Source organism: Ammodytes marinus (genome assembly GCF_949987685.1).
Source record: "Ammodytes marinus genome assembly, chromosome: 18".
NCBI lineage: Eukaryota > Metazoa > Chordata > Actinopteri > Uranoscopiformes > Ammodytidae > Ammodytes > Ammodytes marinus.
Genome location: NC_137222.1, coordinates 25,492,898 through 25,514,552, shown reverse-complemented (window position 1 = coordinate 25,514,552; position 21,655 = coordinate 25,492,898). Strand labels below are relative to the sequence as shown.

Below are 21,655 nucleotides of genomic sequence, written 5' to 3'. Positions count from 1 at the left end.
AGGGGAGAACGGAGTAATCTGAGCCACTTTTTATATTTGCTCCCCTCTAAAGCTGGGAACACACCGCATTGGCCGCCTGCGGCGGTTGGCAGCGAGGAACGCAGGAGGCTCGCCGCTTGATCATTTGGGTCATATTGGGCCATATTCACCGCAGCCGCCACCGCGGCCGCCGGCCGCCACATCGAAGGCGGCGGTTGGCCGCGTGATCGAAAGAGGCTCGCCGCTTGATCATATTGGGCCATATATTCCTGACACCGACGCCGAAATCAGACCCGTCACACTTATGGTGCAACAACAACAGCATGGTCCAGCTGTGACAAAAAATACAGATGTAGGTTCACTGTGTAACCAGCGGCAGTCATGTCACAAATAACATTAAAACAGCATGAAGACGCACCCCGATCGCAAATACACACACATTAACAGCAATTCAGCAACATATCTAAACACAATAACAACAGCAGTGTGTGCTCAGCGGCTAAAATAAAGGCAAACATCAGCCTACCTGAAAGTGAAAGTGTGCCGGCTGACGGAGGACAACACCGGTTCTTCGCTGCACTATATTGGAATTCCACACGGACACCGCCGTCAAGTTTGGGTATATTATCCTCAGGAACAGCACACAGCTTGGTGAGTTTCACTATGCTAACCGGCGCTACCTTGGCTAAAGTACAACCAACAGCTAAACAGATGCAAAATACACATATTTGCAGAATGTATTGGAAGCCCAATGTCCTCACTCCACACGCCCACCTCGTCTTGCAGACCACCGCCACCGGGCAATCTCAACGCTGATTGGCTGTGGAGGCGCGGTGCCCGGCGGCGCTGCAGAAAAAGATGAAAAATGTCATCTTTTTCTGCGGCGCCGTGCTCGCCGCACAAGCCTTCGATTCACGCTCCTTCGATGACACAATTTCTATGCGCCGCTAATGGCCGCGCTCCCGATTCACGCGCCTCTCATGAGGCGCGGCCACGCGCCGCGCAAGCCCCCGCCGCCGGCCGCTGGACGCCGATTATTGGGTGGACGCGCGGCCACGCGCTAGTACATTGACTTTGTATGTAATCTCGCCGCGCGGCCAGTGCGGTGTGTTCCCAGCTTTAGGGAGCTAAAATTATTTATCACTCAAATTTACACATTTCCCATTAATTCAGGATGTTTCCTAGAAATGGGCATTAGCAGAATTTTTTCAAGACAAAGGGCAGTGAAAATATGATTGTTTTAAAAAAAGTTGGCAGTTTACCCCAGCTGTGGGGTAAAGCTAGCCACACATTCCAGAACTAATGTCGGACTAGTAAAATAATGATGGGGTTTGGTCAATTAAGCAAAGCTAATTTTCTAAACACTTGAAAGTAACTCTGAACAAAATCAAATACAACATATTATAATTCAAAAGGTTTTAATAAGATTTAAATGAAAGATAAAACCAGTTAGATTAGAACACAGTCTGGGGGTCAGAACACAGGACCCTTAGAGCCAGCTAGTGTCTTGGGGGTCAAAGCATAGGAAAATCAGAACCAGCGAGAAAAAGCCTGGGACTCAGAACACAGGAGAAGACCCAACTGGATTATAAAATCAGCCTGTCATACTCTACAACTAGGCCTACTCTACATTCCAGCCCTGAAGGTTACAGGGAAAGATGAGAAGGTGCTCTTTCCGTGTGGTTGCCCCAGGTCGTCTTCCTGGTGTATTTCCTTGGCATGATGGCTCTTCTACAATGTGTATGACATTAAAATAAAACATATGTTATGTAATATTACATTAAAATATGTTTAAGACTAAACTTAACTTGTGCCTCATGGTGGGGGAAAGTGAGACAGTGGCTCACTTTCCCCCACCACCACAATTTGAGAAAAAGCTACCTCTCTTAGCACTTCAGGCTAATCTTCAGTTATCAGCATCACATGGTTTCATATGTTGGTAGTTCATCAACACGTATGATAGAAGTTTTTATCCATGAATACATTTGCTTTGGCACAACAGTTGATTAAGTTGACAGCAAGAAAATTTACTTTTACATGCAAAATACCTATTTTGGTGAAAAAAACATGCTTACCACAGCACCATGAGGTCCTCTCTTTCAGGGCCATGGGGAAATGAGAGGGACTTGAAAACATATATCTCACATGACCACAAATGTTTTCCGTTGCCTAGATACAGGGTGTGGCTCACATTACCCGATGCCTCAGATTCCCCCGTTCTCCCCTACTTTTTTTTTTTAAAACCTTCAGAATAGTTTTAAGAATTATTTTGGGAAGTTTAGTTGATGTAAATTGAGATTTTTGGTTCAGAGTATTGGAAAAAACTAATGTTTAGATAATGTCCTTTAAAGATGGTTGTAGCAGAAATAGAAGCAAACAGACAAGGGTGAGCCGGAAATAAACACCTAAATGTACATGTTGGACCTTTGATTTCTACTAGTATGAAGGAAGACATGTTATAGAAGCAGAATAGACAACAATCTCAAAACTGACCAGTGCTTGAAAAAATAATCCCTGCGTTCCAAATGGCATACTTTCTACTATTTAGTATGGTAGAAAAAAGATTTAGGATGTCCCGATTCTTGTGGCCAGATTTAGGATGGATAGAAAGACCTGTCTACTACATCCGGCCAAGATTTTTAGTGTTGAAAACCATCCTATTTGGGCAATTCTGACCCACAATTCAGTGCGAACCTGAAGTGACGTCACATCAACGGAGCCTCCATATGAAAACAAACGGGGGATGCGACGGATATAAAAGCAAGAGGCAAGATCAAGGCGCAATGTTATGATGAAATAAGTAATAGTATGTCCCAATAGTATATCTACTGCATCGTAACTAGATTATTGTTATCGTCGGATGTAGTATGTAGAATAGAAAAAGGAAAGAGTATGCGATTTGGAACTCAGGGAATGTCTGGCGTGTTGCTTGCCCTGCCTGGGTTTCTGTTGATGAAGTGCACACAGGTGATGTGACAGGATTACTGATGCTCATGACGTTTTGTCTGGCTTGGGCCCGCACAGAGAACTGCTGAAAGGCTGTGAAAAACACTCACACGGGCTGGAGTGGAGGACACACACAGGCTGGGATTGGGCTTTCTTTGTCCTCCACTTCAGCTCTGAAATGTCCACCAATAACAGTTGGCAACATTGAAACAGTACTGTCAGTAAATTACACATTCATGGTGATTCTAGATTTATGGAATGATCTTATCAAATAAAGATCTAACATGCCCTTTAAAATAGCAGAGTGACAAGAAAAGTCCAAGTGTCAACTAGAATCCAATGCAACAAATGTTTCACTTACTTTTAATATACTTTTGTTTATTGAGTGTTGGCTTTATTGCTTCACCTGTTTCAATTAGCTAGTGGTCTCATTGTATTGTAAAGTGCATTGAGTAACTTGAATAAAAAGCGTTATATAAAGTACATTTTTATTTTATTTTTATTATTATAGATCATGCTCTCCTCACTCAACCTAAAGGAATCTTTTGCCAGCACAATGCTAAAGCCAAAGCTGAGCTGTCACTGCTGTTATAGCATTCAAAATGGCCAACCTCCCCATCTGAATCAGTGTTCCTTTAGAGTGGTATCCTCACCCTCTGTTTCCCCTTTCACACCGACGCACAATCGGAGCTAGAGCCCACTTATGCCTCGTTTCCACCGAGTAGAGCGGGTCGGATCAGAGCGGCTCGGTGTTGTTTCCACCACGGATCCTACCCTTACTGGTGGGGCGGGGTTTAGGCTGGACTGCGATAGCCGCCGCCAGAATGTGGGTTAAACTATTGGGCTGTGGAACAACTGTGGTCAAGCCAGCGGTCTCTCGTTTTTGCTTGGTCAAACCAGCCGCTTCTTTATTTATCCCCCCCGTGTTGTTGTGAGCACAGAGACGGCTCGGTGCAAGTTGCAACTGATAGAGACAGTGAGAGAACAGCGCTGGCTGCGGCAGCTACGTGACATCGTAGCAGTGGGACACAGTGTAGCCAACTGATTAATTTAATGACGAGGAAAAACACCACACAATAAACAGTGCCGCGCTCACAAGCCAGCGATCTCTCGTTTTTGCTTGGTCAAACCAGCCGTTTCTTTATTTATTCCCCCGTGTTGTTGTGAGCGTGTATTTACTAGCCTAGGCTACTATCTATGGCGAAAACACACAGAGACGGCTCGGTGCAAGTTGCAACTGATAGAGACAGTGAGAGAACAGCGCTGGCTGCGGCAGCTACGTTACTAGTGGGACACAGTGTAACCAACTGATTAATTTATTGACGAGGAAAAACACCACACAATAAACATTGCTGTGCTCACATTTTCGCCAATACACAAGACTCTCTTCACTCTTGCCGAGATGACTACACATGGCGGAAATTATTATTTCGACCAATCAAATGACGGCTCCGCCGTTTCGGCCCGCTTTCAGGCGGCCAGTATCCCTACGGAGGAGTACTGAGATCGGGAGCGGCTCAGAGCGGTTAGGTGCGCTTAAACCGTACCCTACCCAACTTTTGGCAAATGGAAAGCCAAACTACCCGGACCGAACCGCTCCGATCCGACCCGCTCTACTCGGTGGAAACGAGGCATTTGAGCCAGTTGTATTGGTTTCACACCGCCAGAGAGCCGGCTCCGGGCTGGAACAAGTGGTGCCATGCCCAGCTCCAGGATTGAGCTGGGCTAGAAAATGTGAACCGCCTATGTCAGCGGCCGGGGGAGGGATTACCCTGTGACCAACCAGACCAACTCAAACCTCACCCCCATATTTAAAAACACCGCTACTATGTCACATAAACACAACATAATTACCGAACGTAGCGATCAAATCGATCAGCGAAAATACGCTGTATGGGTCCTGTTTGGTTAACAGAGCAAAGCGAGAGCCAACACGTGTAAAAATAAGACGTATCAGCCGCTGTTGTTGTGCTAAAAGCTAACGTTGCTCTCTTGCCGGCTCTGGTCAGTGTGAAACCAACCGGTTCCCAACTGGTATTAGGCTGTAACCAGTTTTGAACTGGCCCCAGCACCAGCCCGGAGCTGGCTCTTGGTTCCTGTTGGTGTGAAAGGGGTATGTGTGGCATTGAGGACAGTCAAGGCCACAGTCTACACACCACTTATCCACTCTACCTAACAATACATTCCCTGCGATTGAACAAAATGTTTGATTATTAATTGTCCCATTATCTTGAGAAAAGTGGGTTCATTGTGAGGTGGCATTCCTAAAATGCTACAATGTAGCCAGCCTTGGTATGAACCAAACTCAAATATGTCTATATATCTATATATTCTGTATATCAGTGATTCTTGAGAAGTGGGACAAAACAGGGTGCAATGTTGAAAAAATACAAACCCTATGTTTAGGCAAATTAAATTACATTTATCCAACATATACTAAGCTACTGAGCTAAGGTTTGACACAACCTCCCAGCTTTTGTCCTTTTTATCAAAATGGGCTTTTTACCTTGCCATTCCTTATTTTGTGTCAACACCGTCAGACACCAAAAACACAAATTAATTTTCCCTCAATTTATGCTTAACCCATGAGATGTATAGTGATTACAAATATTTACCAAGACTGACAGTATATACATATTTTCAAAATGTATATGAATATAATTTTTTTTTGGTGTTGACATATTTAACGTTTCTTAAACAGAACAAATAGAGTTTTTCTAGTATCCATTTGGTTTTTCTGTTGATGATTGGTGCTAGTATGAACTACTTCAGGAAAATAAAATTATCGAAACATTTCAAATAACTTCTTCAGAAATTGTAAGTCTGTGTTTACGCGTCATTGTTGTGACGCAGGACTTTCAAGATTTTGAATGTAAAATATTCTAAAACTACAACACTTATCAGAGCTTGTCTGACTCTAATGTATTCTGCAGAGGTAGAATTTGACAAGAGTTCCTTCATAGTGACAGCTGCCCCTTATTTTGGCTGATTTTATTACATTTTAATGGATTGTCTGACGGTGGTGACAAAAAGTGTCCCACCACTTTGAAACCATATAAAACATGAATGTGTTGAAGAAAAACAGTTTTTATTGATATGAGAGATTATTTAGTGTTGCTTTTGATGGAAATAGCACCTTTTAGTAATTAAAGTACATTTTTAATAGGTTTTATTGCATATGAAAGATTGAAACCTTCTCTGAGGACACACTGCTTTGGACGTCGTGAGAAGATAACAATATATGACATATTTGACATAATAATGATCAAATTAAATTTAAGGGGATAATTGTGCTCCAGACATTTTATTCTTTTTTATTTTATTTATTTATTTATTTATTTGGGCATTTTTATGCTTTATTGATAGTGCAGAGAGACAGAGTTGAAATGGGGCAGAGAGGGGAGTGACATGCAGAGAACGACCGCGGGTGGGAATCGAACACGGGTCTGCTGCTGGGCCCGCCCCGGGAGGGGGACGCCTTACCAACTGAGCTAAAGGCGCCCCCCAGACATTCTATTCTTAATCCCTAATAACATTTACAATTTTAAATATTTTTATTTTTAAAGATAACAGCAGTTACATATGGAAGACGGCCTTTTGTCCCGGTTCTCAAGAATCACTGATATACCAGTGTTGCAGTTGTTTGTTGAAATATGCAAAATGCCCAAAGAATTATTCCTAAGGAGAAAAAGACTGCAGAGAGAAAGCAGCACATCTGATTTGTTCACTTGAAATAGACGAGCAGTAAACATAGCTTACAATAGCAGCTCTCAACTTTAAATCCTTCACTCCCACAAGATGCCCGGGTACAGTAGGCCTATCTCTAGCAGACATAGAGCAGGCCTCATATAGAACACTAGTCCCACCACTAATCACTTACTGGAGTTCTATCATTGTGGTGAACAACATGTTAACACTCTATGTAAGACATCTGAGTATCTTCATGTTCCAGTTTTCCCAACAGCCAGTAAAGATAGAACTGTGTTGAATACTATTGATTATATGAGCCAGTTTTGTTTTAATAAAATATGTTTCTATACTAAATGCACCACTTTTGGAACTTGAACGTTCCCATTATAAGTGTATGTCTGTGTGTATTGAGTGGTGTAAGAATGTGATGTGTCTTTGGATGTGCAGTGTGTTTACCTGTGTGTCTCCTCAGCCCTCACAGAGATGGTGATGGCACGGTGCCGTCACGGGGCCCTCTCATTGGCTGTGGCCTTCTGCTTCCTGCCTTGCATCACTTCCTCTCTCAACCTGGAGGATCCAAACGTCTGCAGCCACTGGGAAAGGTCAGTCACATACTACATACTACTATATATCATTTATATACTATCTATGGTCACAACGTTGCTGCTGCCATCATTTTAATTTCACAAAGGAAAATTTGAAACTCTGCTCTGCTCTTAAAGTGGCTCTGAGGAACTTTCAGTGTGTGTTCATTCTAGCGCCCCCCGTTGGACAAAAGTGGTGGTGTGTTTTCACAACGCCAGCTGTTGTTCCTGGGTGAGTGTACCCATGACAAAGGCATACAAAAATAAACTGTTGTGTAGAAAGATAGCATTCTTTGAACTTATGGTTTGGTTTGCTGTTACATGTCATTTACAGTACGATCGTCAGAGGAAAAATCCGAAATATTTAAAAGTTCCTCGTAGCTTTAATGTAAAACGTGTGCACCAACCACTCAAACTCATGCCTGTGTTCAGACCTATACCAGAGCCTTGTATGAAAAAGATTCTATCTACGATAAGATCAAATAACAGGACTTAATTCATCCAGAGGCAAATGGTTGTGCAGTGGTAGTGGTAAGAGAATATAAGATACTACGTACATAAATAAGCAGATATCCAAAATGTACACAATGCCAAAAATATACTAACAGTAAGGGTGATAAATTGAGTTGACCATATCTTAAGTTGCCTCTTGGGGGAGTGGCTTATAGTTATGTATATCAAACATTAAATCTCAAGCGCACGTATTGTATATGTTAAACAAATTTCAATGATTGAAAGATGTCTGAATATTGAATGTATTTTATGTTTTTTTTTTTTTTTTTTTTTGCGTTTTTATGCTTTATTGATAGTGTAGAGACAGAGTTTAAATGGGGCAGAGAGGGGAGTGACATGCAGAGATCGACCGCGGGCTGGAATCGAACCCGGGTCCGCTGCTGGCCGAGGCCCATGGGGGGGGGGGACGCCCTACCAACTGAGCTAAGGGCGCCCCCTATATTTTATGTATTTTTATTGTATGTTATGTTCCATTATGTGTAGTCATCCCAGATAGGAGGCTGTAGCGCCCATATTCAGTATGTAGCTTAATAACGTCAAGTTGTTAGGTAACACTTTACAATAAGGGTATTAATTAACAGTTAGTTAAGGCTTAGGTAATGGTAAATAAGCAACAACTAAGCTTTAACAAACGGTTAATAACCAAGCATGAATGGTTAGTTGATGATTAATAAGCATTAACAAACCCTTCTGCTTCATGCTTATCAAAGCATTAGTTAACAAAGCATAGTTAATGCTTAACTAAGCATTGTATCTTTTTAGTTTTTTTTTTCATTTCTGTTTGCGTACATATCGAAGAAACGTGGAAAAGAATTGCAAAATGATTGATCAAATGATATCCCGATGTAAATCTAAAGACCAATCATTGATACATGCTTGAGTACTGAAGGAGGAGGAAATGAATCCGTGGGCTGGCGATCTTTGGAATTAAAAAGAAGCTTGGAACTACATTAAGCAACATGTAGACGAAGAAAAGTGGAGGCAGGTTTCCCAGCTAGATTGCCTTTCCCTGACTAATCTATGGGAACAGCTGCATACACACTGAGAGCCTGGCTGTGTGTGTGTGTGTTGTCTTCAAGACAGACAGTAGACACACACAGAGGAAGAGGAAGACAATACAGTCACACACTGTTTATCAAGTTGATGATGATAAGGCTTATCAATGTAGTTCTTAAGGTTTTTGGGAAACTGTGATTCAAACAACAGTCATTTAAAGCTCCTACGAGGAACTTTTAAATGTTTCTGAAACATTTCACCTTTTTCCTCTGATGATCATAAATGAGACAGCAAACGAGACCATCAGTGAAAAGAATGCTATTTTGATATAGTTAGTATTAATGCCTCGCCACGGATTAGATTTTTCCCAGGAAGTTACAAAACAACTTACAACAGGCAAAGGGGGAAAGCCTGTGTTTATGAACGCTACTTAAATAATGGATTGGATTTATATAGCGCTTTTCAAGGCACTCAAAGACGCTTTACAGTGTTCCAGGTTCCATTCATTCACACAGTCATACTGGTGGTGGTAAACTACCATAGTAGCCACAGCTGCCCTGGGGCAGACTGACGGAAGCGTGGCTGCCATTCAGCGCCTACGGCCCCTCCGACCACCACCTCAAACATACAGCAGTCATAGACATTCAAACGAGGCAAGGTGGGTGAAGTGTCTTGCCCAAGGACACAACAACCATGACACAGGTGGCAGAGCAGGGATTGAACCGCCAACCCTTGGATCATTGGCCGACCCGCTTAACCACCTGAGCCACGGTCGCCCCAAAGTTTACTTTGCTTCACCATCGTCATATTACACACGCTTGGGTGCTGGTGTGGTAAAACACTACCATTTTTGTACAAAGGTGCTAGCCTGGCTCCGCCCGCCCGCCTACTTCCGGCCAAATTTCATTTTCCCTTCAGTAGTCAGTCTGGGTGTACAGTGCATTTCCCGGCTTTCGCCGGAGAATCTACAGTCGTCCAATCAGCGAACAGAGCGAGTGGCTGAGAACGATGACGTCGAAGTCGCGCTCCAGTTTCAGTTGAATGCTGCGTTCCTTTATACTCGGAAGAAGGAGATTTCTGACTTGGTAGTTCCGAGTTCCGACCTGTCTGTGTTCCAGTGCATCTGCTCGCGAAAGTATGAACGCCTAAAACCTTTCTCGTCCAAATAACTAAACGTTAGCAAGTTACTGTTGCCAGGTACCGGTAGATTCATAGACTACAATATGTAGTGAAGTCGGAATTTTCCGAGTTCCCTGTCCAACTGGAACGCACCGTCAAAAGCCGGCTCATGACACACGTGACGACCAAACGTGATGCGATTGGTTGGCTAATCCAGAGTGGCACTGGGCAGATCCAATAGTTTTAAACTTCGACAGACACCCGCCTCCAAGTGAGTGAACGTTTGCCAATTACAGCAGTTCCAGACCTTCTGTACAAATGAAATGAAGTACGATGGTCTGGTCCAGGCTACAAAGGTGCCGCACTGCTGCTAGAATCAATAACAAGTGAAAGTTCCATGCAGTCAGTAGCAGAAAGCAGGAAAAAAGGAATTAACTAGATATGTGATCATTTGTTATTATTTTCTCTACAATTAGGATGGAATTACATTGTTATTTATTGGAATTGATATTACAAACGACATTATAAGCACATACATTATCCTGTAAATTCTGTCTACAAGAGTGTGTCCTTATTGAACTCGCATGTCTGTCCTGTCTTTTTTTTAATACTTTATTTATGGATTTTTTTTAGAGAACACACACACACACACACACACACACACACACACACACACACACACACACACACACACACACACACACACACAAAGAAACTGAAAAAAAGGACAAAATAAAATAAACAACTAACTAAATAAACTCTACTTTACAGGTTTCTAAGGACTTTCAATAACATTGTTTAGACTAGAGGAACATGTTAAGAAAATGTCGGTCCCTTCAGTACTTATATAGTCAAGGAAAGGCTGTTTTCCATTGGTCTAATGGCCTGTATGATAGCATACGGGGAGTCATCCTCCATCAGTGTTGCAGAGAGGTCATCACTGGCGCTAGCTGAACCTGAGCTGCTAGCTAGCTTGACAAAAAGTCACCTTCACTCCCCGAAAGATTGTCCAGCGTCTTTTCATTTTTTTTCTTGATCCTCAACATCTTTAAGAGCTTTATGCATTATGTGCCACTGTCAAAAGGCTTAACAATGAGTGTTTTTTATTTAAATGAAGTGAATGCAGAGGAGCTGAGTAAAGACACAACCTACTCCATGGCCTGCTCACTAATGCCCCCCATCATTTTGAACCAATATAACCTTAATCTCACCTGCCTGTCTGTCCTGCTTCTTGTGTTCAAGCTTCATTTAAAATAATTCCTAACTGAATATTTAGCTGATATTTGACGATATAAACCATGTAAAAACCTGACATTATTGATTCATATCATAGACTTAACAATTCATTGAACAATTAAATAATATGTGTGTCAGCTAACATTGAAGTACATGGGTTTCAGGATGTTATGCATCGGACCCTGCACACACACACACACACACACACACACACACACACACACACACACACACACACACACACACACACACACACACACACACACACACACACACACACACACACACACACACACACACACACACACACACACACACACACACACACACAAATGTCTGATGTTTCTCTATGTGCTTCCAGTTACTCAGTGACGGTGCAGGAGTCCTACGCCCATCAGTTTGATCAGGTGTATTACACCAGCTGCACCGACATCCTGAACTGGTTTAAGTGCACCAGACACAGGTGAGCACCACATCTCTTCTGAGGCCTGCTTCAAAAGACAATGTGTTAGCACACAATGTCCCAATCAATGTGCTCTACAAAGACAAAAGCTGGTATAGTTAAAAGGAAAAGTAACGCAGAGTATGTGTCACTTCCTGTGTGTGTGTGTGTGTGCGTGTGCGTGTGCGCGTGTGCGTGTGTGTGCGCGTGCGTGTGTGCAGGGTGAGCTATCGGACAGCCTATCGTAGAGGAGAGAAGACCATGTACCGGAGAAAGTCCCAGTGCTGCCCTGGGTTCAACGAGGATGAAGAAATCTGTGCTCGTAAGGATCTACACACACACACACGCACACACACACACACACACACACACACACACACACACACACACACACACACACACACACACACACACATATGAAGCTCCAAATTGCTGAACATGTGCTTGATACGTTATTATGCATTTTTTAATTTTGTGCCATACAGTCCGGTGAAAAAAGACTGGACAAATCTTGATAAAGGAGTGAAGGAATACGTTGTAACAGATGCAGAATGCAGCAGGCAGCAGTGACAGGTGTGCAGCCACAGTGGCCCAGTGGCAGAGACACACCTGTTGGTTCAGCAGCAACAGTAAAAGAACACAGTATGTTAACAACACACAGCCAGGCTGCTTTTATGGCACTGGAAGAAGTGGTTGGTGATAAAGAAAAGTCCTAATATCTGTGCTTGCTATGGAGTTAGAGAGCACAGTTTAATTGAACACATGGGCTGTGAGGATGATGTGGCCTGCAGTTTATTTTGGTGTGAGAAGGCTCTGTTGTCTGAGCAGCTAGTCACATGCTGCTCTGAGTCTCACTGAGCTCCATAGAAAAGACTGCAGGGGAGAGTGAGGCAACATGACACTCCCAGACGGGAGTCAGGTGGTTCAAGGGAATCCAATTGCATTATGGGTTAAGTAAAGTGCAGTTTCTTTTGGATGTAGTCATTTTGCTTGCTAAACGTCTAGCCAAGCTCCTTGTTATTTTGGATGCCTGCTGGTAAACATCTTTGCTGAGTTGCTTCAAGTACAGCCACACAGACAGGTTACTAAAGTGGTGAACTTGCTTTAAAGCTCCCATATTATACACTTTTCGGTTCTATTATACACCATATTATATGGTCTTAGTGGTCCCTAATACGTTTTTCTTTAATTGTTTGCTGAAAAAAACTTTCAGATAATTTATTGTACTATGCTGATGTTCAGCTAATCTCACAATGGCCTATTTTTTAAAAAGAGCTGCAGCTCCCCTCGTAAATATACAATCTTTGAGCTCCTCCCGCCCCCTGTCCGGAAGCGAAGCCAGATACGCCTCGCCCTCTGTCTGTCAGGGCCGTGGACCAATAAGAAATAGGGGTGTGGGCTGCACAGTGGAAGCTTCTGGCTTTCCAGTTTGTGAGGTCAGAAACGAGGAGAATTCTGACTGGAGTATATTGGGGGGAGGGGTGGGGGTTTCAGAAAGGGGGAGAGTGAGAAAAGGAGAGATTGTTATTTTTTTTAAATATTTTGGCAGTCTCTAGGCACACCGTGGACCCATGGATATGTTAGAACACATTTAAAAAGTGCATTTAGCATAATATGTGACCTTTAAGAACACTTTCAATAGTGCACCCATTGAAATCAACCAATAATGTATGCAGACAGTCTTCTTTAACCAGTGGAGATTATCTTGATTCAGAGAAATTTGAAACTGTCAACAGATACTACATTATCTGCACTGTGTCCTTGCACTTCTGTTGAGAGGAGACTGGGACTTAAGAATGTCATTGCCAATGACTGCTGCTGTTAATTGTTGTAAATATTACAAATAATCTTGAATCTTCTATCAATATATAGAAGTGAGAGTCATGTGTCTACAGCTCTGTTGAAGGGAGATTATAAAGTGAGACTTTGATTTTCCTGTTTTATTTAGCCCCAACATGAGCAAACTAATGCAGATCTGACTTTGAAGGGTGTGTGTGTGTGTGTGTGTGTGTGTGTGTGTGTGTGTGTGTGTGTGTGTGTGTGTGTGACTGATGTGTGTCTTCCTGTGTGCAGCCCACTGTGCAGAGAGCTGTGTCCACGGCCGCTGCATGGCCCCCAACACCTGCCAGTGTGAGCCGGGCTGGGGGGGCTCCAACTGCTCCAGTGGTAAGTCCTCCTGCAGCTGCCTGCTGTCTGTCAGCAGGGCATGTCTTTGTGTCAGTCTCTCTTGCTTTTTCTTTTCAAAGCGCTCTGAACCCACAAGAGTGGGAGACAAAAAAAAAACCCGGACTGTGGTGTCATTTTACTGACTGCTGCACTGTACCCCAGCAACACACACACACACACACACACACACACACACACACACACACACACACACACACACACACACACACACACACACATGCATGCCACAAGAGCAAAAACACAAGTTTGTTCTCATGGTTTCTCAGTTGTTGTTTCACTTGGCTCAGACTAGCAAAGATACATTTCCTCCAACTGCTTTTGCTTTTGAGATATAATATACCGGTACTTTATTACGTACTCATGGTCCAATATAAAAAAAACAGCACAATACATAAAGTCCCAAACAACTATACAGGATCTAAGAAAATGATTTAGAATAATACAATAACCATACTCTTAAATAGTATGAACAGTATATACTTTCATGTATACAGTTCAGAGACATAACGTGTACTTTACCTTCACAACATTAGTCAACTGCTTTGCTTGAATGTTGTTCTGCGAACAGCAGCTCTCCACTGTGCTCTGGCTCAGCTCAACAGACTCACTTGGGACTGATTCTATTTTTCAATTAAGTTAGGCTGCACGGTAGCTGATGTACAAGTTATCAATGATCCACACAGGGGTTGATCTACTAAGATCCTAAATAAAGAGTGATAAATTGCGTGAGCATTCTGAAAATGTGCACTTTTGATTTTTGGGCTACAGCGCTGCTTCTAAATGCCCTGTCTTTCTTCACAGAGTTTTCATAGATAATTCCCATCGATATGAAGTGGTTTCATGTCATTTTATGATTCATCTGATTAATATTGAGTTTCGACTTTTGTTTTTCTTTTCTTTTTCTTCACATTTTCGCTTGTGGGAAGTTTTATTTTGAAAGAGACAAACTGGGAATGCTGCTGGTGTGACTGTCAACAGAGTATTTCTCTATCAGGTAAAGCAGAGAGACACGCGGCTATCCGGGCGTCGGCAGGGTGTCGATGTGTGAAGCTGTACTGTGTTAACACGGTCGCCGGAAAAAAAAGTCAGACGCAGATGCGCAGAAGACGCAGGATGTGTGTCCCAGGACTAAGGCAACACAGCAGCAGGTGAACTTACAAAATGAAAGAGAAAGGAATGAACCCGTCTCACCATGCTGCATTCTGACTGTATCTGGTGTGGCCTACAATACTCAACAACACAGGCTTGTGCTTCATTCAGGCAAACTTCTTAACTGGACAGCGTGTGTTATTTGACACTCAACCGCGCACCCATTAGTAGATCAGCTTGAAGGTTTTTTTTGCAGGTGAAATCCCGTTTGCGCACGTTTTTATACACAGAAACCTTTAGTAGATCAACCCCACTGTGTCTGAGCTGCTATCTTTCACTTTTGACCAGCTGCAAGTATAGCTCCTAATATGGGACAGAAGTGACTATTGCTGTATATCTTTTGGCCTTTACTCAGAAAAACGGCGTTGGTAGCAGAATGATGGAAGAAGACACAGTTTGAGGCAGATGAGGAGGTCTTCAGGAACAATTCTTTTATTTAAACAACAAAACTCATCCTGCAGTCAAAACGAAGCCAATACAAAGTTAAAGGCCTACTTCACCGGTTTGAATATGAAGGTGTATTGAATTCTGAGATCCTATGTAGTATAAATGTGCGAAAAAAATTGAAATCGGTTCATCCTAGCCTGAGAAAAGGCCTTCTCATGACATCAGTGATGTCACGAGAAGGCCTTCTCGTGACATCACAGAAAGAGAAATATAGGGTTAAAAAAAAAACTTACTTTGTAAATATTACTGTGATGTCTTTTACTGTGACATCACAGTAATATTTACAAGTATGTTTTTTTTTAACCCTATATTTCTCTTTCTGTGATGTCACGAGAAGGAGAAATATAGGGTTAAAAAAAACACTCTTTCTGCCTTTTCTCAGGCTAGGATGAACCGATTTTAATTTTTTTTGCACATTTATACTACATAGGATCTCAGAATTCAATTCACCTTCATATTCAAACCGGTGAAGTAGGCCTTTAAAGTGTTTGTAGCCAAAACGAATAGAGGTACATGCATAGAAGAAAAAGCTATGAAGAGTTCCTGTAAGCTAAAAACCTATGCATTGTTCCTGTATACTAAAATACCTGTCTTTTCCTGTATTGTGGTGGCCTTTAACCTGCAAATCTAAGTGAGCTGATTGGTCCTTAGGTCAGTAAGCTCCACCTCGCCTAACTCCTGATTGGTGGACCCTAACTTACTCTGACCTACACTGTTCAGAGGACATCTGGGGTAATCATCACCTGAAGGTGCTATGCCATTTGGGGCCAGGAAGTCTGATTCAGTAACTTTAGGACAATCCCTTTAGCCAGGGGCCAATAAATTAGCTGTTAAATCTTAACCAGGCTGTCCTAAATTGCCCCCAACATAGGATCATCTCCGAGTCTCCCTTGTTGTGTGCAACTGAATGATCTACAGATCAGCCTGCTGGCTTCCTCAACTTAAGCAATCCACTCTGCACACACATATACCCACGAGAGCTACTCCTGGCTCCCCTTATAGTTAATTCTGTATGTAATTAAACAATCTCCTGATTATCAGTAATAATTAGAATGTGTCATAACGAAATACACTACACTATCAACAGTACATTCAATCTGTGTAGGGCCAGTCAAGTGTAAATGTATGCATTTTTCCAAAAATTGGGTACATTCAAAGCATTTATTCACAGGTTATGCGAAAGTACTTAATTGGAGTGTTAGTGAGGGGGGTATGTAGGGTCAGGAGGAAGGGACAGCCGACAGGTGTGTGTCCGTTATTAACTATAACTGTATTGGTACTGTTGCCATGCACACATTCAGTTAAAAGCAAGAATTAAAAAAATTAAATGATCAGTGCTCTCATCAAGAGATAAGAGATGCTTCATGTCGGTAGCAATCAGTCTCATGCCCTGCGTTCCAATCCCCATACTTCCCTACTAGTTATATGCCAGAAAAAGATTTAGGATGTCCCAATACATGCACGTCAATTGTAGTATGCTGAAAATACCGTACATAAATTCCCCACTAACTCAAATTGCATTATGGAGTATTCGTCTTTATTCTTGACATTTCTCAACATAATGAAAACAAATCTTCCTTATCTGATTCTTTTTTTTACTGTGGCCCTAAAACTCTTCTGTACGTGTTGTGTAGTAAAAAGAAAAAAGTATGTGATTTGGAACACAGGGATGGTGTTCTTGGAACTCATTGGTACAAAATGTCTGTCTTTCATTTTGAGGAGATTACCGTGAGAACATTTGACACTGGTTCTAGAGAGAAAGGTGGTTGGATCTGATAGCAGACTAAAGGCAGACTTGTTGAAGAAATTGTGATAATGAATTTGACTCTTTTAAGCGATAGCCGCTAGCACAGCAGCAGGGTCTGGTACAGTAAAGACACAACATTGGTTGCATTTTTGGTCAAATTTACAATCTGGTGTTTTTGGAGCATGACCGATACTAGGGACTAAAAGTCAGCCTATCTTAGCCTCTGATGCTTGATCATGGGGACCTTGTTCTTTCTCTTTGTGTCTCACCCAACTTCACGGAAGTGCAAATAATCTCTGAAAAAAAACGTGTTACGGCCTCCACACACATCCTACCTCTACTGCGAGTCTACCTCACATCTGCGTCTGACTTTTTGTCACTGACCGTGTAATCAACCTAGAGCGGCCACACATCCAACCTCAGACGCACTGCTGATGCGCGTCGGAGGCACGTCTGCAGCGACGCGTCTCTCTCGGGTCTCTCTGCTTTAACTGATAGAGAAATACTCTGCTGCGAGTCAGATTGACTTCATACCGGCAGCTTTCGCTGTAGTTTCACCATTTCCTGGTGTGTCCCTTTCAAAATAAAACTTCCAACAAGCGAAAATGTGGCAAAAAAAAAGGCAATGGGGCGCACGGATTACTGTCCAGACTCAATATTAGACTCAATATAAATCCTATGCATCATAAATGACACAAAAGAACTTCATTTTTAATGGGAATTATCTATGAAAACTCTATGTAGAAAGATAGGGCTTTTAGAAGCAGCGCTGCAGCAGCAGCAGCTGCTGAGACGTTGCATGTGTGTCCGAGAAAAGTCCGAGAGACGCAGCAGTAAGGTAAGGCGACGCGCTCCAGAGGTAGACGCAGGATGTGTGCAGAGGCCGTTTGGCTTTTCCTCATTGGAGAAGATCTAGATATATCCACTCATTTTGACTTTGTTCTGGCTGTGTTCTGCTGCCATCCTTCATGGTTGACTGATAAATTGACCACAAAGACAGACACACTGGAAGTTCAATCTGTACCAAAGCAGCTGTGAACAAAGTAGGGGAAGTCCTCGCGTCTCGTGGTTGACTTTCTCCTCATCAGTTGACACTTCAAAGGTCCCAGAGCTCAAAGCAGCATCTGTTTTCAGGCTAATGTTAACACTGTGTATCTGACTGCCATCATGGTAGCTGCTGTACCTATCCACACATTTAAACTGTTGTTTGTGTTTGGTCAGCTTTAATAGCCTTGGTTGAAACGTGAGCTTTTTTGTTTGCATGCACCAAACTTGAAGCCAGTGTGTGGGAGGTTATTCCTGCTCTATGCTGATGAGCAGCCCACAGGGTGTGTCCTCTCTGTCTTCAGTTTCATCTTCTAATAAAGGAGCCCCCTGGGTCCCACTGCGCCGCCATGTCTGTCTGCTCTCAAACACACTGCAGCCAGCTGGAGAAGAAGTTATTCTTTTGACTTAGGGATTCTTAATTATTTAAATTAGAGATGGGATTTGAAACCAAAATATTTTCGGTGTTATGTCTATCCCTCGTTATTATTTTTACATCTATTTATTGAGCAATACATAAAAACGAAATTTGAAATCATACATATGTTATCATATGTATAGGGGAGAGAGTGGCCTAAGTTGTGCCGGTGGGGAAGTTGTGCCACCCCTTGTTTCTAGAAAACCATAGAAGAAATTGGAAATGTGACCACATATTTAAGAAGAGCCATCCATTAAACTCATCCTGTAAAGAAGGTAGAAACATGGAATAAGATATAAGCACATTTAAGCTAAAAAAACTGTTTTTTGCCTCTAAAAGTAAAATTTCCATGATCAAGGTTTTTTGATTATTGTGTCTGAACAATTATAGACACGTTTGAAAACATTTGACACATGTTTTAGTGCTTCAGTATGCTACACTTTGTGTCTATATAGTGAGCACAATGTCAGCCCTAAACTGCTGCATCATGCTTATTATCCAAAATTCTGGGGTTGGGGTGATTTGTGCCAGAGGGCCTAGGTGAGTTATAAGTAAGTAACTAAGTAAAATGTATTTCTAAAAGCACATTTATGACAGTTTGCACTGTCCAAAGTGCTGTACATAGTGCATTCAGTAGGTAAACAATGAAATAACAATAACAAAAATAAAAGACATAAAGCCCATACATCCACATATAAACAAAGATAGTAGTGCAGAGGTAAGATAGTTAATGGAGAGGAAAAACCAGGGTGTACAGATGGGTTTTGAGCCTTGATTTAAAGGCAGAAATGTAGGGGGAATCGCATATGCCAGGTGGCAGTTGGTTCCACAAGCACGGAGCAACTAGTGCAAAGTGAATTTCTGAGAGTTGTGGCATTGGCATGGCTTTTTACGCTGGTCACCAAAAGAAAGTTATTGTCTACAGTAGCTCAGAAGAGAGTGACATCTCAATTCCACTTAACGACACCACTGGCAAGAGTTCAGATGGCCAGAAAGATGATGATGGTGACTTTGTCATTGTGAGCTTTGCAGGTAAAACCATTAGATCTGCTAGGCCTTGTTTAAGAAAATTGTCCTTCAATCTTTGTAAAATATTTACTTTATTTACTTTAAATAAACCTTAAATAAGTAATTGTCTTATGGATTTGTCTTGCATTATATATATAATATCAATGGCACAATTCACCCCATGGTATTCTCTCCAACAGCACAACTTACACCACACCGGGGGCAAGTTGTGCCACAAGACACATTTTTTTCCGAAAGCTATATTTCTTCAACAGTTTATTCCAGATCCAAATTTTTTGTTGCCAGGGATGCACAACACCCTGAAATATATGTACATATTTGAGTTGGAGACTTTACTGTCAAGGCCTCACTTTAAAGTCACTTTGAGTAAAAATTGGCACAACTTAGGCCACTCTCCCCTATAGTATATATGGGATACCTTACATACAATTTATGAATTGGTCAAATTGTTTCAAGTTAGTGTGAACAGAGAAAGTGAGATCAAAGAGGATATAATGATGTTGATGACATTACTGGAGCGAAGGAATGCTTTGCCCCCAAACTGGGCCCGCCTAACTTTGACAGTTTTGCTGTTTTTACTATCCAGATCCCTTCTGACTTCCCAACCGTCTGCTGCTCTCAGCACCATGCCCATTGGTTGATATAAAGATCAGCTCCATGCCCATTGGTTGATATAAAGATCAGCTCCATGCCCATTGGTTCATATTAAAGACGATAGCTTCATTTGAAAAAGGCTCAGTCACTTCATTAAACAGCTGCTCCCTGTAGCTTTGATCAAACAGACAGGAGTATTTGTGGCAGCAGAACAGTGGCTGTGTTTGAAAAGCCCTACTGCCGTACACATGTTGACATCAATTTGAGTATGTTGTGGTTGTGTATGCGAGTTTATGTAGGTGAGAAATGTCCGGAAGAGTACTTACTTCCGGGAAGATTTTGTGTATGGATCGATAGGTTACTTTTTTACCCGCCCCACAATGCATTGTGTCTTTTCAAACGACACAGAAGTTTTTTTTTAAATTCTTTATCCCTTCTGTATTCTTCAGTGTAAACGGTCCGACGAACCTCGCATACACAATGGATGGTATATACATGTTGAGTATAGGAGGGAGGACGTTAGTAGGGCTTTCGAACACAGCCAGTGTCTGTGTGGGACGGGGTCAGTGTGTGTGTGTGTGTGTGTGTGTGAGGGGGGACTGGGTCGGAATAAACAACAGGGCGTGTTCATGGTGATGGGGGCACATGTCAAACAGTGTATCAGTGTGGCTCATTCAAATAACATACTGTGACACACACACACACACACACACACACACACACACACACACACACACACACACTACTGTACATGTGTTAGATACGTCCATTGTTGGTCTGACTCTGCATCTGGGATTGCTTCATAAGAAGAAAAATCATAATTCAGTGATTCTTGAGAAGTGGGACAAAACAGGGTGCAATGTTGAAAAAATACAAACCCTATGTTTCGGCAAATTAAATTACATGTTTGTATCCAACATATACTAAGCTACTGAGCTGAGCTTTGACACAACCTCCCAACTTTTGTTTTTTTTACCGTCATTGGCCTATCACCACCGTCAGATGTTAACTCCGTCAGATTTCCTGTCTGACGGTGTTGACATATTTAACATTTCTTAAACATAACAAATGGAATTTATCTAGTAGCCATTCGGTTTTTCTGTTGATGTTAGGTGCTAGTATGAACTACTTCAGAAAAATAAAATGATCAAAAAATTTCAAATAACTTCTTCAGAAATTGTAAGTCGTGTTGACATATCATGGTTGTGACGCAGGACTTTCAAGATTCGGAATGTAAAATATTCTAAAACTACAACACTTATCAGAGCCTGTCTGACTCTAATGTACTCTGCAGAGGTAGAATGTGACAAGAGGTCCTTCAAAGTGAAAGCTGCCCCTTATTTCGCCTGATTTTATTTTATTATAGTAATGTTGTCCCACCACTTAGAATCCTTATAAAACATGAATGTGTTGTAGAAAAACTGTTTTTATTGATATGAGAGATTATTTAGTGTTACTTTTGATGAAAAAAACTCTTTTTAATCATTAAAGTACATTTTAATAGGTTTTATTGCATATGAAAGATTGAAACCTTC

General features: G+C 41.9%; 1 protein-coding gene across 1 annotated transcript in view; it reads left to right on the top strand.

Annotated features, from left to right (window-relative positions):
* megf10 (multiple EGF-like-domains 10) overlaps positions 1–21,655 on the top strand; it is a gene marked incomplete at its 3' end in the record, with an annotated part of 86,760 nt that overhangs the window by 10,620 nt on the left and 54,485 nt on the right. Inside the window, exons 2-5 of the mRNA XM_080047264.1 lie at positions 7,088–7,217; positions 11,425–11,526; positions 11,727–11,827; positions 13,579–13,671. Of these exons, the coding sequence (XP_079903390.1) occupies positions 7,099–7,217; positions 11,425–11,526; positions 11,727–11,827; positions 13,579–13,671 (415 nt within the window). The 5' untranslated portion in view covers positions 7,088–7,098. The remainder of the gene's footprint in view (positions 1–7,087; positions 7,218–11,424; positions 11,527–11,726; positions 11,828–13,578; positions 13,672–21,655) is intronic.